Raw genomic sequence first — 18,618 nt, 5'->3', positions numbered from 1 at the left:
GCCTCCTCTTTTCTAAATGATTCACTGGTGTGGGGGGTAGGATTACCATAATTAGCTTGGCCAATGAAGACCCATCTCTGGAGCTGAGGTCAGTTTACAAGCTGAAAGACTGCTATACCATGGGGAAAGCTAAAATAGGTCTTGGTAGGTGAGCCACAATGTCAGCTATACTTTATGCTGACAAAAAAAAAAAAAAAAAAGAAGAAGAAGAAAATGAGAAGAAATAAAGGAGGTAAAATTTCAAGTGAAAATGTTTATTTTACAGTATTACAATTCTCCAACTAAGAATACTCCAAAATTAAGCGTAAAAAAACTAGTTATTTTATTTTCATAGTTTCTGACCTGGCGGGGGGGGTGGTGGTGGTGGAAATGTCAAATTCTGGAGAATCAAGATGAAATAACTTGACTATACTATTCTAAAAATGTGTGCATCAGATAATCCTGAACAACGCTTGAATGGCCTAACTGTGATGCATCCTTCCGGTGATAATGACACAGTGGTATTAGAATCAGAATGTCAAGTTCCAGTGCAAAAGGTAAGAGTAAAGTTATTTTTTCTCTTAAAATTGAATATAGAAATGGCATGGAGGTATTTTAAGCCCTAATTTGAATGAATTTTGGATCTCTAAGCCTAATTTTTGCCTACTTATTAAAAAAAAAAGTTAACCTGTGAGCAACACTCTTTCCCACCCTCTACCTTCAGTCCCCATATTTGTGTTTAATTGTAAATTAAATAATTCTATAATGCTGGTATTTGCCAGCTATCCTGATTTTAAAACATGTTATAAAACTATCTTTTAGAATCTGTTGTAGGTGATTTCCTCATGGAGTCTTTGGTGCACTTAATCTCAAACCACACATTGATCAGTCTTTCAACAAGTATTCTAGATGTTTGGGATACATTAGATACACCAGGTACTATTCTAGACATTTGAATCTAGTAACTGTCAGAAATGGACTATGAATGGACTATGAATTCACATATCCCCTCTTTTTTCTCTCCCTCCCTTCCTTCCATTCTTTCCTTTCTTTTTTCCTTGTAAGTACTTCAGAGAACAAATCTTACTGCTTGGGCACACTTAGGAATATCTGACATTTCACCATGAGGAGCATATTGCTTTGGCCCTTGTTTTTTCTTATTCTTAGAATCTTTGACTTTCTTACATACTGCTCTGCTAATAATTATTATCATCAAAGATGACCTGTGTTTAATATGGGTGTTTTGTTATTGATAAGAACCATTTAAAAAGTACCTTTCCTGGGAATTCCTTGCTGGTCCAGTGGTTAGGACTCCTTGCTTTCATTGCCGAGGGTGCGGGTTCAATCCCCAGTCGGGGAGCTAAGATCCTACAAGCAGTGTGGCCAAGGGGGAAAATAAAAAAACAATACATTTTTTTAAAAAAGTGCCTCTCCTGATATCCAGCATAAATTTTTTATTGTTATTGTTTTTTGTTTAAACATTGGAAGTGTCATCTGTCCCCTTTAGGATGCAAAGAATAAAGCAGCAGAGTTTCTCAAATATTTGGTTTACTGTGTACTAAAATCTTTGTTTCTCATTTAACAAAACTGTAATTTTGACTGACCCAAAATAAATTTTAAAAACAGTAAGAAAATTTTCAAAAGGGCAAAGAGATTACAGCAAAAATAAGCAGCAAAACATCAAGTATACGTCATACCATTGAAGTTTGTGTTAAAGGTAAAAGTGACATAAGTCTACTCTCTGTTGATTTCTAATGTCTAGCATATAGTAAGAACTAAAATGTTGAAAGCTTGAGGAGGAATGGGATTGTGTGGCTTGTTCTCTTCACAACAAACCGTTTCCATTCTTTTTTTTTTTTTTTCCTTGATTTTAAACTGTTTCCATCCTTGACATTATTTCCTGCCATTGCTCACTCACTATCAGGAGTGTTATTACCACTTACTGAAAAAAAAAAAAAGGCTACAGAATTTTGGTGCTAGAACAGATCTTTGAGAATTAGTCTTTATGAACAAACTGTGGTCCAGACAGTTCAAGCATCTTGCCCAAAGAAGAGCTGATACTAAAATAAAACATTTCAACAAGGTCCCAACCTCTGTTGTTTTACTCAGAGCTCTAGCTTTGCTGTTCGTCTCTTACTTACCTCTGCCTCAAGAAAAGGTATCCCTTCTTGCCAAGACTTCTCTATCTCTCTTCTTCATTTTCTTTCATTTAACAGATTTTTGTGGAGCTCTCCTGCCATCTCTATAGTCTCTATTATTCCTTTTGTCTTATTTCTCCACTACTTGTTTACATTTTAAACCAGGCTTTCTCAGCTATAGCACTATTGACATTTTGGGCTGGATAAGTTTTTGCTGGGAGTAGGCCTGTACATTGTAGGATGCTTAACAGGAACCCTAACCTCTATCTACTAGATGCTAGCAACACCCTTTCCCTTACCACTACGTGACAACAAAAAACTTTGCTGACATTGCCATAGGTCTTCCCTGGGCAAAGGAGAATCACCCCAGTTGTGAAGCAGTACCTTAATTTTACCTAGAATCCAGCTGTTCCCTTATTCCTGTAATTTGTCCTATCAGAGGAACCAATGATGTCTAAAAGTGCTGCATCCCTCCCAAAGTCTTGATAGGGTAAGGAGTCCAGGGTCTTCTACTACTTCTCTCTCTGGTTGAACATCCACTGTGGTGATTTCAGTTACAGTCTCTCTGCAGATGACTCAAATATATAGTTCTAGACCTGACATCCTGTGAGTTTTAATCATTTTTGATTTCTCAGTCCCGTACAGCCAAGGAATTGCTAAATTCTTTGCATTTTACTTTCAACATGTTTCCTTTTCCACTTCTGCCTCAGAGACCAGACCTCATTGCTTTCAGTCTGAGCTCTTTGTAATATTTATAACTGGTCAGACTAACTTGAAACCTTCCTTGTTCTAATCCATTCTGCTTTTAACATTCTTACACTGTTCCTCCTGATGTATTGCTCTGATCATATTACTAATATGTATGAAACCTTCAGTAGTTTCTAACTTTGACTCCAGAGTGAAGATTAAACACTTTTACCTTATGACTCCGATCTAGCCTTTCAGTCTTAACTATAAGCCTTGTAATTCACTGAAATTGAACTCTTCATTTCTCCCCGGATATATCTAGTAATATCTTTAATTATGATTTTCTTTCTTCAGTGAGGAATGCTTTCCATCCTCATCTCTGTCTGTCAAAAGTCTTCTTATTCTTCTCTGTGATGTCTGAAAAACTGTACTGTACTCCAAACCCAATTATGAACTTTCTTGTTTTAGGATCTGCCAAAATTTTATTGCAATTAGATAGACATTTCCAGGATCAAGCCAGAGACCAGGGTTTCATCCTCCCTTTATTTCCTATTAAGTATACTACCAGGTATTACCTGTTCTGTTTCAAATCTCTACCTGAAGGCAAGATTCTTTAACTAACTCAGTAGAAAAATGAAGTCTGGAACTAGTATTTAGCCCATTCCATGGGTAAGAACGAAAACAGGTTTTATTGGCAGCATACAGGAAAGACTTCATAAACACAACTGGGTGACCTATGGGGAAGGTCTTGTGTGTACAGTAGGGGTGAGATTACTTCAGGATGGAAATTAAAAAGGCTTATGGAAAAGTCTTGTCATAAATTTTCTTTTGCTTTACCTGGGACCCTGGACAAATTTCTCCCTAATATTTCATGGAAATAATATGAAAAGAGGAATCAAGCATAATTATTAAGGAGACATTTATCAAAAAAATTTAAACAGAGGATGTTCAGGTATTGCATTGTCGTCTTTCCTTACCCCAGATAAGTAGGCTAACTCTTTTTTTTTAAATTGAGGTATAACTGATATATTATTAGTTTCAGGTATACAACTTAATATATTGAGAAATGATCACCACAGGAAGTCTATTCTCTCCCTCTCCCAACATAGTTAAAAATTTTTTTCTTGTGATGAGAACTTTTAAGATCTACTCTAAGCACATTTCAAATGTACAATGGAGCATTATTGACTATAGTCACCATGCTGTACATTGCATCCCCAGGACTTACTTATTTTACAGCTAGAAGGTTGTACCTTTTGACCTTCTTCACTCATTACGCCCACTCCCCACTCCCCCTCCTCTGGCAGCCATCACTTTGTTCTCTGTATCTATAAATTTGGGGGGTTTTGGGGGGAGTGGTGTTTCTTGGGGTTTTTTTAGATTCCACATATAAGTGAGATCATATGGTATTTGTCTTTCACTGTCTACTTATTTCACTTAGCATAATAAATGCCCTCAAGTTCCATCCACGATTTCCTTGGTTTTTTGTGGCTGAATAATATTCCATCATGTATATATGCCACATTTCCTTTTTCTGTTTATCCATTGATGGACACGTGGTGTTACTTCCAAATCCTGGCTATTATGAGTAATGCTGCAACGAACGTGGGAGTGCAGATATTCTTCAAGATCCTGATTTCATTTCCTTTGGCTATATACTCAGAAGTAGGATTTGTTGCATAATATGGTAGTTGTACTTTTTTTTTTTTTTCGGGTATCTCTATGCTGTTTTCCATAATGGCCATACCAATTTAAATCCCCACCAGCACTGTACAAGGATTTCCTTTCCTCCATTTCCTTGCCAACAGTTGATAATTGCCATTCTTATAGGTGTGAGGGTGATATCTCATTGTGGTTTTGATTTGCACTTCCCTTATAATTAATATTCCCTTATGATTAGTGATGCTGAGTACCTTTTCATGGACTTGTTGCCCATATGTTTGTTCTCTTTGGAAAAATGCCTATTCAGGTCCTCTGCCCATTTTTTTTCAGTTTGTTTGTTTTCCTGCTGTTGAGTTAGTTTTCTGAGTTCTTTATATATATCTCTTATCAGACATATGATTTTCAAATATTTCCTGCCATTCAGTAGGTTGCCTTTTCATTTTGTTGTTGGTTGCCTTTGCTAAGCAGAAGGTTTTTTAGTTTGGTGTAGTTCCACTTGTTCACTTTTGCTTTTGTTGCCTTTGCTTTTGGTGTCAGATCCAAAAAATTATCACCAAGATGGATGTCAAGGAGCTTACCACCTATGTTTTCTTCTAGGAGTTATAGTTATGGCTTTAGGTCTTATATTCAAGTCTTTAATCCGTTTTGAGTTGATTTTTACATATGGTATGAGATAATAGTCTAGTTTAATTATTTTGCATGTGGTTGGTCAGTTTTCCCAATACCATTTGTTAAAGAAACTGTCCATTACCCATTTTACATCCTTCACTCCTTTTCGTTTGTTTGTTTTTGTAGGTCATTTTCCTTTATTTTAAATGTAACAGAAAGTTAAATTTTCCAATGAAATAATAATGAGGCTACTGGCTCTCTCCCACAAGACTCTGAGGCCAAGCCAAACTATATGAAGGCTAGCCTATCCACACTATTTTCCTTCACTGCTCTTTTAATTTCCTCTTTCCCCATCTTCTTCTGCAGCAGCACAGGGACTACTCACTCACCAGAACACGTGCCCAAGTATGAAATGAGTCCTTCACTCCTTTATTGTAAATTAATTGACCATAGGTGCATTTGTTTATTTCTGGGCTCTCTATTCTCTTCCATTGTGCTATGTGTCTGTTTTTATGCCAGTACCATACTGTTTTGATTACTGTAAGTTTGTAATATAGCTTGAAATCAGAAAGCATGATACCTCCAGCTTTGTTGTTCTTTCTTGGAATTGCTTTGACTAGTTAGGGTCTTTTGTGGTTCCATACATATTCTAGGATTGTTTGTTCTATTTCTGTGAAAAATGTCATTAGAATTCTGATAGGGATTGCATTGAATCTGTAGATTGCTTTGGGTAATATGGATGTTTTAACAATAGTAATTCTTTCAGTACATGAACATGGAATATCTTTCCATTTCTCTGTATCTTCTTCCATTACTTTCATCACTGTTATAGTTTTCAGTGTACAGGTCTTTCACCTTGGTTAAGTTTATTCCTAGGTATTTTATTCTTTTTGATGCAATTGTAAATGTGATTTTTTTCCTTAATTTGTCTTTCTGATAGTTTGTTAGTGTATAGAATCACAGTGGATTTTTGCATATTGATTTTGTATCCCGCAACTTTACTGAATTTCTATATTCTAATGTTTTTGATGGAGTCTTTAGGGATTTCTATATATAATATCATGTCATCTGCAAATAGTGACAGTTTTACTTCTTTCTGATTTGAGTGCTTTTATTTCTTTATCTTGCCTGATTGCTCTGGCTGGGACTTCCAGTACTATGTTGACTAGAAATGGTGAGAGTGAGCATCCTTGTCTTATTCCTGATCTCAGAGGAAGAGCTTTCAGCCTTTCATCACTGAGTATGATATGAGATGTGGGCTTGTCATATATAGCCTTTATATGCTAGGATATAGTCCCTCTATACCTACTTTGCTGAGAGTTTTTATCATAAATGGCTGTTGAATTCTGTCAAATGCTTTTTCTGCATCTATTAAGATCATATTTTTATCCTTCATTTTGTTAATATGGTGTATCATGTTGTTTGACTTGCAGGTGTTAAACTATCCTTGCATCCCTGGAATAAAACCTACTTGATCATAGTGTATCATCCTTTTACTGTATTGTTGAATTTGGTTTGCTAATATGTTGTTGGGGATTCTTGCACCTGTGTTCATCAAGGATATTAGTGTGTAATTTTCTTTTCTTGTGATGTCCTTATCTCATTTTGGTATCAGGGTAATGCTGGCCTAGTTAAATAAGTTTGGAAATGTTCCCTCCTCTTCTATTTTTTGGAAGAGTTTGAGAAGGATTGGTATTAGTTCTTCTTTAAATGTTTGGTAGAATTTACCAGTGAAGCCATCTAGTCCTAGACTTTTTGGAAATTTTTTGATTACTGATTCAGTCTCCTTACTAGTAATTGATTTGTCCACATTTTCAATTTCTCCATGACTCACTTTCGGTAAGTTGTATGTTTTTAGTAATTTATCAGTTTCTTCTAGGCTGTCCAGTTTGTTGCCATATAATTGTTGATAGTAGTCTCTTACAATCCTTTATATTTCTGTGGTATCAGTTGTAATATCTCCTCTTTATTTCTTTTTTTTTTGCTTTTTTTCTTAGATTGATTGATTGATTTTGGCTGAGTTTGGTCTTCATTGCTTGCAGGCTTTCTCTAGTAGCGGTGAGCAGGGGCTACTCTTCGTTGCAGTGCGTGGGCTTCTTATTGTGGTGGCTTCTCTTGTTGCGGAGCATGGGCTCTAGGCACACAGGCTTCAGTAGTTGTGGCACGCAGGCTCAGTAGTTGCAGCTTGTGGGCTCTAGAGCACAGGCTCAGTAGTTGTGGTGCACCGGCTTAGTTGTTCCATGGCATGTGGGATCTTCCCGAACCAGGGCTCGAACCCATGTCCCCTGCATTGGCAGGTGGATTCTTAACCACTGTGCCACCAGGGAAGTCCCTTCCCTTTCATTTCTGATATTGATTTGAGTCCTCTTTTTTTTTTCTTGGTGAGCCTAGCTGAAGGTTCGTCTGTTTTGCTTATCTTTTCAGAACACCAGTTCTTATTTTCATTGATCTTTTCTGTGGTCTTTTTATAGTCTCTATTTCATTTATTTCTACTCTGATCTTTATTGTTTCCTTCCTTCTTCTAATTCTGGGCTTCATTTGTTCTTCTTCTAGTTCCTTGAGGTGTAAATTAGGTTTACATGAGATAGTTCTTGTTTTTTGATGTAGGCATTTATCACTATGAACTTCCCTCTTAGGACTGCTTTTGCTGTATCCCATACCTTTTGGTATGTTGTATTTCCATTTTCATTTGTCTCAAGGTATTTTTTTTAACTTCTTTTGATTTCTTCTTTGACGCATTGGTTGTTCAGCAGCATGTTGTTTAAACTCCATATTTATGAACTTACGAGTTTTCTTCTTGTAATTGATTTCTAGTTTCATATCATTGTGGTAAGGAAAGACACTTGATATGATTTCAGTCTTCTTAAATTTATAAGACTTGTTTTGTGGTATAACATTAACTATCCTGGAGAATATGACAACTATTAGAAGGGCCATCTAGACATGTAATATCCAGTGTCCAGTATGGTAGCCACTAGCCACATATAGTTATTGAGCCCTTGAAATGTCTAGTGCAACTGAGAAACTTAGTTTTAGAACTTACAATTAACTTAAATTTAAAAACTTATACTCAGTTCAGTTATTGGAGAGTGTAAGGATGTTTGGAACAGTTTGTTTATGCATATCTACTTTTTCAACTGTAAGTTTTATGAAGTCTAATTACAGATCAATGATTTCTAATCAAAGTTAAGCATTTGAATTGAGATGTGCTATAAATGTAAAACACCAATTTAGAAGACATTACAAAAATATAGGGAATTCCCTGGTGGTCCAGTGGTTAGGACTCCAGGCTTTCACTGTCAAGGGCCTGGGTTCAATCCCTGGCCGGGGAACTAAGATCCCACAAGCCGCACAGCACGGCCATAAGTAAGTAAGTAAGTAAATAAATAAATAAATAAAATTATCTTCAGTCTTTTATATTGACTGCATGTTGAAATAATAATGCTTTGGGTATATTTGGTGAAATAAAATATATTATTAAAAGTTTTAGTTTAAAAAAATTGTGGTACTAGAAGATTTTAAACTATATATATTTCTATTGGGCAGCACTGATCTAGACCTTGGCATATCACAGTTAAGAACAGTGATCACAATCAGTTAATTTTTTTCTTCATACCGAAGAAAGGAAAACATAGCTATGTCAGAGGGTTCTCAATAAACACTGTGCTGTTCTTCTGGCATCGTCTTACTTTCCCTCTGATTAATCACTTGTATATTTGCTTTATTTTTCTCATAAGATCATAAATGTCTTTTTTTTTTAAGTTTTGTAACTTAATTTTTTTTATTGAGGTGTGGTTGATTTACAGTGTTAATTACTCCACACAGCAAAGTGATTTGGTTATACATATATATATATATATATATATATATTTTTTTAAATTCTTTTCCATTATGGTTTATCATAGGATATTGAATATAGTTCTCTGTGCTATACAGTAGGACCTTGTTGTTCATAAATATCTTGATTACAGTGACATGGGGATTTTTATATTCTTAACAGATTGTCATACCCTTAACATATATGTTTCATATTAAATTGAAGTAATTGTCAAGCATGCTATTTTAATTTGATCTTAGATGAACAGTTGAATTTAGTTAATCTGTTATCCTATTTTTTCTATTTTAGTAACCTTTAACTTAAGTTTAGTAAAGTTATGAAGCCTTTGGAATCTTTATTTTTGATCTATTACTATATCAAAAAATATTGCTTTTCTTCCAAAATTTAGTTGACATCTGTAGACATATACTGAATCAAATATTTGTTTTAGGATATAAAGATCAAGAATGCAGATTCTTGGAAAAGTTTAGGCAAACCAGTCAAAACATCAGGGGTAGTGAAATCATCAGATGAGCTCTTCAACCAATTTAGAAAAGCAGCGATAGAAAAGGAAGTGAGAGCTCGAACACAGGAACTAATACAGAAACATCTGGAACAGAATACAAAGGAACCAAAAGTATTTCAAGGAAATCAAAGGTCTGTAATTTACTGGATTAATGGAGGCTTTGAGAGATACAGACATGTATTTAAAATAAATTTCGTTTTTGTAAGTGTCTATAATTCAGCTATTTAGTAGACCACAAAGCAAATTATATTTATAAAAAGTAAATTTTTATTGATTTTTTAAAAATTGGTAAGTAGTATCTATTTTGAAGGGGATACAAATAATCAAGTGATTGAAGAAGCTATTAAAGATACCAATATTGCTAAATTATAAAGACATCATTATTTTCCGGAAATGTCTTAATATTTCCATTCTATGTGTAAGAAGATGATGGTAAACCTTGGTCATAGTTTTCTAAAACCTTCTCTTCATTAACATAGATTGCCCGATGTAAAATTTGACATCAAAAATACTAAAAATAATGTCATAACATACAAAAAAGGGTATCTAGAACATTGCTTTATATTTGTCATTTAACAACGTATCTTCATAATAAAAACTTTTAAGGAGCTTGAAACCTACTTTGAACTTCACTGTTTCTTTAAGGGACCATGGCTTCACTCTAGAATCTTTTCCAAATAAAATGCAAAACAAGTGTCTTGGAGAAGAGCAGAAAGAACATCAGCAGTCACTGGAAGCTCAAGATGGAGGCAAACTCTGGCTTCTCAAAGACCGTAATTTAGCAAGGGAGAAAGAGCAAGAGCGGAGGAGAAGAGAAGCAGTAAGTGAATTTTAGTTTATTAAATCTAATGAACAAAGGAAAGATTTAACAGAGCAGTGTCTTTACGTGTTCAAAGATGTATTCTGGGTGGTTCTTCAGTGACAGTTACCTCTTTGGTGAGGATCAGGTTCTAAAATCAGAGAGTAAAATTAAAATTTCATAGTCAAAAGACACAAGCATAGTGTAATAATAGAGTATCAATCCTGGAGGCTACTAGACTTTGAGTTCAAATCCTGGTTCTTCCATTAACTAGATGTTGGAGCCTGGGCTATTTATTTAACCTCCCTGTGCCTCAATTTCCTTATTTGTAAAGTATGGATAATAAAGGTAAAAGGTGAAATGAATTTACATGTATTAAGCACATCTGAAAATGCCTGGCACAGAGGTAAAATCACTTCCTGTTATTACTGTTGAAAAATCCATAAACTGCCTATGAATTGTGGCTAAAAAATATGCCATCTGTCCCTAGTCAGTGTTTATTTAGTTGAACACTAGATGAAGAAGTTATATGTCAATTATATCTTAACAAAACTGGAAACCAAAAAAAAAAAAGACTTGTGTTTAAGGAGTCCTTAATATTTAAAAACTGATGTTTTAAAAAGTAGAATTAATTCCTTTTTTTTATTGAGGTGGATTATTCTTTTATCTGTGGACTATTTAGAAGTGTGTTATTTAGTTTCCAAATATTTGGAAATTTTCTGGCTAGTGAAAATAATAGAAAATTAGTGATTTCTAATTGAACTCTATTGTGGTCAGAGAACATACAATGTCTTGAATTCTTCTGAATTCACTAAGACTTGTTTTATGGCCCAGATTATGATCTACCTTGGTAAATATTCTGTGTGCACTTGAGAAGAATGTGTATTCTGCTGCTGCTGGGTAGAGTATTTATTAAACAGGGCAAGTTGGTTGGTAATGTTTTTCAAGTCTACTAAATTCTTGCTGATTTTCTGCCTGTTTGCACTATCAAATACTGAGAAAGGACATTGGCACCTACGATGGTATAATTATAGGTTTGTCTTTTTACCCTTGTAATTCTATCAATTTTATTTCATGTTATTTTGAAGCTGTTATTAGGTGCATAGACATTTAGAATTGTTACATCCTCATGATTAATTGACCCCCTTTTCATTACAAAATGATCTTTTTTACTCCTGGTAATATTATTTCCTGTGAAATATAACCACTTCACCTTTTTTATGACTAGTGTTGGCATGGCGCAAAAATTTTTTCCATCCTTTTACTTTTAACTTATCTGTGCTTTAAATTTATTTTCTTACAGGCAATATGTAGTGTAGTCTTGCGTAAAAAAAAAAATCCAATCTCTGTCTTTTATAGGAGTGTTTAACCAATTACATTCAATATGGTTATTGATATGGTTACATTCGAGTCCATCATCTTGCTTTTTTTTTTTTTTGCGGTACGGGGGCCTCTCACTGTTGTGCCCTCTCCCGTTGTGGATCACAGGCTCCGGACGTGCAGGCTCAGCGGCCATGGCTCACAGGCCCAGCTGCTCTGCGGCATGTGGGATCTCCCCGGACTGGGGCATGAACCCGTGTCCCCTGCATCAGCAGGCGGACTCTCAACCACTGTGCCACCAAGGAAGCCCCATCTTGCTATTTTTTGATGTGTGTCCTCTGTTCTTGTTATTTTTTTTTCCCTGCATTCTTTTAGATTAATCGTTTTTTATGATTCCATTTTATTTCCTTTATTGGCTTATTATCAATAACTCTTTGTTTTGTTACTTTAGTGGTTGCTTTAGCGTTTACAATATATACTTTAGCTTGTCACAGTCTTCTCTTAAGTTATATCACACCACTTCACATTTAGTGTAATAGCCTTGCAATAGTGTACTTCCATTCGCCCCCTCCTAGCCATTAGGCCATTGTCTAAGCAGTCAAATTGTCTCTAAAAGTTTTAAATGACATTTTTTTAAAAACCCTTGTATTTACCTACGTAGTTACCATTTCTAGTGCTCTTTATTGATTTGTCTAGATCCAGATTTCCAAATGGTATAATTTTCCTTTTCCCTAAAAGGACTTCCTTCTAACATTTCTTGTGGTGTGGGTCAGCTGGTGATGAAATCTTTCAGCTGTTGTGTACATGAAAATATCTTTATTTGGCCTTTGTTTTTCATTAATAGACTTTATTTTTAAAGTGTTTTAGATTCACAGCAAAATTGAAAGTATAAAGAGTTCCCACATATTCTCCCCTTTGCCCCACCAATTCACAACCTCCCCCACCATTAACATCCCGCTTTAGTGCAGTACATTTGTTACACGATCTGTGAACCAACATTGCCACACCATTATCAATCTTATTTTATCAAGGAAAGTCCATAGTTCACATCAGGGTTCACTCTTTGTGTTGTGCTTCTTATGGGTTTTGACAAATGTATAATGACATACACCAACCATTATGGTACCATCAGAATACTCTCCCTTTCCTGAAAGTCCGCTGTGCTCCTCCTGTTCACCCCTCCCTCCTGAACCCCTGCCAACCACTGATCTTTTTACTACCATAGTTTAGCCACTTCCAGAATGTTGTATAGTTGGAATCATACAGTATATATACCTTTTTCAGCTTGGCTTCTTTAACTTAGTTATATGCATTTAAGTTTCCTCTATGTCTTTGTAGGTTGCTAGCTCATATCTTTTAGGTGCTGAGTAATATCCCATTGTATAAATGTACCACAGTTTATCCATTGACAGACATCTTGGTTGCTTCCAAGTTAATCACTGGGTTTTCATTAATTGTTTCCTTCATGTTTCTTGTGCTTTGTTGAACTTACTGGAGCGATGTGTTTATAGTTTTGATCAAGCTTGGAAAAATTTGGGGCATTATTTCTTCATATTTTTTCTGTTTCCCCCTTTTCTCCTTTTTTTAAATTTGTTTATGGCTGTGTTGGGTCTTCGTTTCTGTGCGAGGGCTTTCTCTAGTGTGGCAAGCGGGGGCCACTCTTCATCGTGGTGTGCGGGCCTCTCACTATCGCAGCCTCTCTTATTGAGGAGCACAGGCTCCAGACGCTCAGGCTCAGTAATTGTGGCTCACGGGCCCAGTTGCTCCACAGCATGTGGGATCTTCCCAGACCAGGGCTTGAACCCGTGTCCCCTGCATTGGCAGGCAGATTCTCAACCACTGCACCACCAGGGAAGCCCCTCCTTTTTATCCTTTTAGTGACTCCAGTTACTTTTGTATTAGGCCACTTGAAGTTGTCCCATCTCAGACATTATAGTTGTCATATCTAGAAGGTGACTTGGGTCTTTTTAATGTTTTTAGTATCTCTATTAAACTTTTGAACAAATGGAATACAGTTATCATAACTGTTTAATGGGTTCTCTGCTAATTCTGACATTTATGTCACTTCCAGGTTGGTTTCGATTGATTGATTGATCTCCTTTACAGATAGTGTTTTTCTGCTTCTTTGCTTACCTGGTAACCACTGATGCCAGATGTAAATTTTACCTTATTGGGTGCTGGATATTTTTGTAATCCTGGAAAACTCATGTGAATTCATAGGACATACAGAAACATTAGTTCCAGAAGAAAAAATCCACTGGCTTTGGCTGTGATATTGATTATGATACAAGTAAATTTCCTAGGAAATAATATAAAAAAGTTTTGTCAGCCTCTTATCTATAGTATGAAGGCAGAAACAGATTGCATTTAGCAGTGTTGTAACATATGGTGGAGTTTACTTTAGAGCAATATGGTCTTATAGAACTTTCTACAATTACAGGAATGTGCTTTATACAATCAAATATAATAGCTGCTAGTCACATATGGCATTGAGCACTTGAAATGTGGCTAATGCAACTAAGGAACTAAATTTTTCATTTAATTTTAATTAATTTAAACAGCAAATTTTTTATATTGTTTTATTTTTTTGTTTGTTTTTTAGGAGTTCTTTATTAAAGTTTAATTAGTACTTTAATAGAAGTATTTCTCTAGTGACCTAGGAGTTTTTCCTTTTGGTACTCACAAGGGCCTGACTTCAGTCACCCACAAGTGATATCTCAGCAACCTACCTGCCACCTAACAACCCAACTAGGTAACCTGATATAACTTCTAAACCCCAAGCATTTTTCTGGAACCCACTGAAATGTGACTAAAAATGCCACCTCTAGCAGCTTGACATTTGAAAACCTGACTTTGGAGCTACCTACTATCATTCTTGACAACCCAGACTCTCATGCTGCTGCTACTTGACAGATCCATATTGTAAACAGCTGCAAAAACTTGGCATCTAGCATAAGCTCCCTACCAGAGCTTATTGCCAGTTCCTTTGACCCAATTTTTGATCTTAAATTTGAATGGCTGAAGTGTATATTAGGACCACTGAAAAAAGGAATATCCAGGTTATGGTGTCAGCTGCAGAGAGCCTTAATATTTAAATCGTGGTATCTAAGGTATTGGTATAGGCAATAACCAGTTAGATATCAATAAGTATTCCACTAGTTCAGATTTAGTCAAGATGGAAGAGAATCTAAAATAAAGTACTTTTATTTATTCATTTTTTTAAAGTTAGTTTATTTTTTTAATTAATTCATTTATGCATTTTTGGCTGTGCTGGGTCTTCGTTGCGGCACTGGGTCTTTGTTGCGGCATGTGGGCTCAGTAGTTGCAGCTCGCAGTCTTAGTTGCAGTATGTGGGATCTTAGTTCCCCCACCAGGGATCGAACCTGGGCCCCCTGCATTGGGAACATAGAGTCTTAACCACTGACCACCAGGGGAGCTCCCAAAGTACTTTTACTTTTTATTTAAAAATTTTTTTTTTATTGGAGTACAATTGCTTTACAATATTGTTAGTTTCTGCTGTACAATGAAGTGAATGAGCTATATGTATACCTATATCCCCTCCCTCTTGGACCTCCCTCCCATCCCCCCCCATCCCACCCATCTAGGAAGTCACAGAGCACTGAGCTGAGCTTCCTGTGCTTTATAGCAGGTTCCCACTAGCTATTTTACGCATGGTAGCGTATATATGTCAATCCTAATCTCCCAGTTAGTCCCCCCTCCTCCCCTCCCCCCCCCGCCCCATGTCCACAAATCCAGTCTCTGTGTCTCTATTCCTGTCCTCAAGTAGGTTCATCTGTACCATTTTTCTAGATTCCACATATATGCATTAATAGACAATATTTGTTTTTCTCTTTCTGGCTTACTTCACTCTGTATGACAGTCTCTAGGTCCGTCCACATCTCTACAAATGATCCAATTTCATTCTTTATTACAGCTGACCAATATTCCATTGCATATATGTACCACATCTTCTTTATCCATTAATCTGTTGTTGGACATTTAGGTTGCTTCCATGTCCTGGCTATTGTAAATAGTGCTGCAATGAACATTGAGGTACATGTGTCAAAACCTTTTGAATTATGGTTTTCTCAGGGTATATGCCCAGTAGTGGGATTGATGTGTCATATGGTAGTTCTATTTTTGGTTTTTTAAGGAACCTCCATACTGTTCTCCACAGTGAGTGTATCAATTTACTTTCCTACCAACAGTGTAAGAGGGTTCGCTTTTCTCCACACCCTCTCCAGCATTTATTGTTTGTAGATCTTTTGATGATGGCCATTCTGACTGGCGTGAGGTGATACCTCATTGTAGTTTTGATTTGCATTTCTCTAATAATTAGTGACATTGAGCATCCTTTCATGTGCCCCTTGGCCATCTGTATGTCCTCCTTGGAGAGTTATCTATTTAGGTTTTCTGCCCATTTTTTGATTGAGTTGTTTGTTTTTTTGATATTGAGCTCCATGAGCTGTTTCTGTATTTTGGAGATTAATCCTTTGTCTGTTGTTTCATTTGCAAATATTTCCTCCCATTCTGAGTGTTGTCTTTTCATCTTGTTTATGGTTTCCTTTGCTGTGCAAAAGCTTTTAAGTTTAATTAGGTCCCATTTGTTTATTTTTGTTTTTTTATTTTCATTACTCTAGGAGGTTGGTCAAAAAAGATCTTGCTGTGGTTTATGTCAAAGAGTGTTCTTCCTGTGTTTTCCTCTAAGAGTTTTATAGTGTCCGGTCTTACATTTAGGTCTTTAATCCATTTGGAGTTTATTTTTGTGTATGGTGTTAGGGAGTGTTCTAATTTCATTCTTTTACATGTAGCTGTCCAGTTTTCCCAGCACCACTTATTGAAGAGGCTGTCTTTTCTCCATTGTATGTTCTTGCCTGCTTTGTCATAAATTCAGTGACCATATGTACATGGGTTTATCTCTGCTTTCTATCCTGTACCATTGATCTATATTTCTGTTTTTGTGCCAGTACCATATTATCTTGATTACTGTAGCTTTGTAGTACAGTCTGATCCTCCAAACTCCTGAGGGTCCCTCCAGGCGTGGGAACCCCTCCCCTCTCCCAGCCACCCCTCAGGGGCGCCAGTCCCATCCAGTCTCCACTCCTCCCCACTCGCTCCCCTCCACGTCCTACCCGGTCACTCAGGGGTTCCTCCCATCCCCTTGGGTGTCAAGGTCCCCCACCAGTGTCTGGTATGTGCCCTAGTTGTGGGGAGACATGAACTCTGTGTCTTCTTACTCTGCCATCTTGACTCCAAATTTCCCAAAGTACTTTTACACAAAACAAGTTTCATTACATATTTTTGGAATTTTGCAGTATGTTTGGATATTTCTAGGAGTACCACTGATATTTAAACTAGGACAGTGTATCCAACTCTCATTGGAGGGTTAAAATAGAACTTTTAAGAAACTATTTGGGCTAGATATTTGGTATCCTAAGAGCTGGCATTAGGAAAATAGCCTGGGCTAAGATCTAAGAATTTACCCTTTTGTCTCTAAGGCATGTTTAAAGAAATTTTCATAGTTTTTAAGAGTCACACATAGCTTCTTAATATCCTTTTGGTAGCTAAGTCATAATTCCAAGTCTTCTTCCACATAGCCAGAGAACACTGATTCCCATCCAGGAAGTCAACCAACTGGTTGCAAACTGGTGCTTTTACCTACTACTCTGGGCTGCTACTCTTCACTGATTTCAAAAAACAAAACAAAACATTTTTTGAACTTTCCTAGTTGGTATCATTTCAGATGTGGCAAATACTGTCTAACTTGTATCACAAGGACTTTTAGAGAAGGCTTCAGAGTATAGTAAGAAACATTTGTTTCTTTTGTCTTAATTAGCTTTTCCTATACTTTAGCTTATTTTATTTAGCTTTTTAGCATTTAATAAACAACATTGTACTGAGTGTTATACATGCAATCTGGTTGCTCTTCATAAATATCTGTATATAAAATAAACTTCGTTAGATCATTTGCCTTAGGTTACACAGTAATTGGCAAAATCATGGAAAGCCCTTGGCTTTAAACATAGTATAGTTCTCTCACATAGGTAAGATACTGGTTCATTCAGAAAATAATTTTATGTGTCTAGCACTGTGTTGGCTGGAGAGATACATGAAACCACGTAATCTCAATTCATGTTTATATATTAACACTGAGAACTTTATTGGAGAGATAGGTTAAACTTGTTCTTTGTGTTCTTGTAAGTTTTAAACTTATTTTTATTTATTACATGAACAGTATTTTAACAAAAATCAGGTAGTATTTGAACAGATATTAAAAGTTATGTATAAACTCATTATGTTAAATAAATTGCATTCATTTTGTATGTTCCAAATGTTGCATTACCATTTTTTCATATAGATGTAACATAATGAAGGTATAAACTTTTTAAGTAACATTTACATTTTCTCTTCTTTTCTGCAGATGGCTGGTACCATTGATATGACTCTTCAAAGTGACATTATGACAATGTTTGAAAACAACTTTGATTAAGACTAGGTTTTTTAATTAACCATCAACTTAAATGAATAATACAAAAGATTAAAATGCAAATGGTAAAATGATTGCTTTCAGACACCAAGATACCAGTCTTATACTGTATTTTGACTGCTCTAAGATGATTAAACAATTTTCACTTAACGTTTTTTAATAGCTATATGTTCATTTTTTTAATGACATAATTTACAGGAAATTTTATAGTTCTGGATCCCTAAAAATTGAATAAATTCCCAAATGTTATTCATTTTACAAATAGTCTACTATATATTATAGGCCCTGTCTAATCAATGAAAATCCTAAAGAGATGGTGTCTTCCTGTTTAAAATATGAAGACTATACAAGGGTATCAAAAATATAGTTCTTGTTGAGTTTCTAATTTTGCTTTTTAGAGGGAGTTGTCATTTAATGGAGTTCAAACCTTATTTTATGGAGTGATGGGCCCTTTTGTAATGCAGATGTTTCAGTATTTTATTTATTTTTTAAAATTGAAGTATAATTAACCTACAACACTGTTATTTCCAGGTGTACAACATAGTGATTCAATACATCTGTACATTACAAAATGATCACCATGAGTTTTTAACT

At 35.7% G+C, this 18,618-nt stretch overlaps 1 protein-coding gene across 1 annotated transcript in view; it reads left to right on the top strand.

Moving 5' to 3' along the window:
- The window catches only part of BRDT (bromodomain testis associated), a 48,338-nt gene extending 30,296 nt beyond the window's left edge, over positions 1 to 18,042 (top strand). The window contains 4 exon segments of the mRNA XM_089919713.1: positions 436 to 536; positions 9,344 to 9,549; positions 10,064 to 10,238; positions 17,959 to 18,042. Coding sequence (XP_089775839.1) covers positions 436 to 536; positions 9,344 to 9,549; positions 10,064 to 10,238; positions 17,959 to 18,042 — 566 coding nt within the window.
- Positions 18,043 to 18,618: the final 576 nt, after the last annotated feature.

This window comes from Delphinapterus leucas, chromosome 1 (assembly GCF_059928025.1).
Source record: "Delphinapterus leucas isolate spDelLeu-1000000601 "Yukka" chromosome 1, BTC_Dleu_Yukka2, whole genome shotgun sequence".
Classification (NCBI taxonomy): domain Eukaryota; kingdom Metazoa; phylum Chordata; class Mammalia; order Artiodactyla; family Monodontidae; genus Delphinapterus; species Delphinapterus leucas.
The sequence above is the reverse complement of the archived record's forward strand: the minus strand, read 5'-3'. Positions and strand labels throughout refer to the sequence as shown.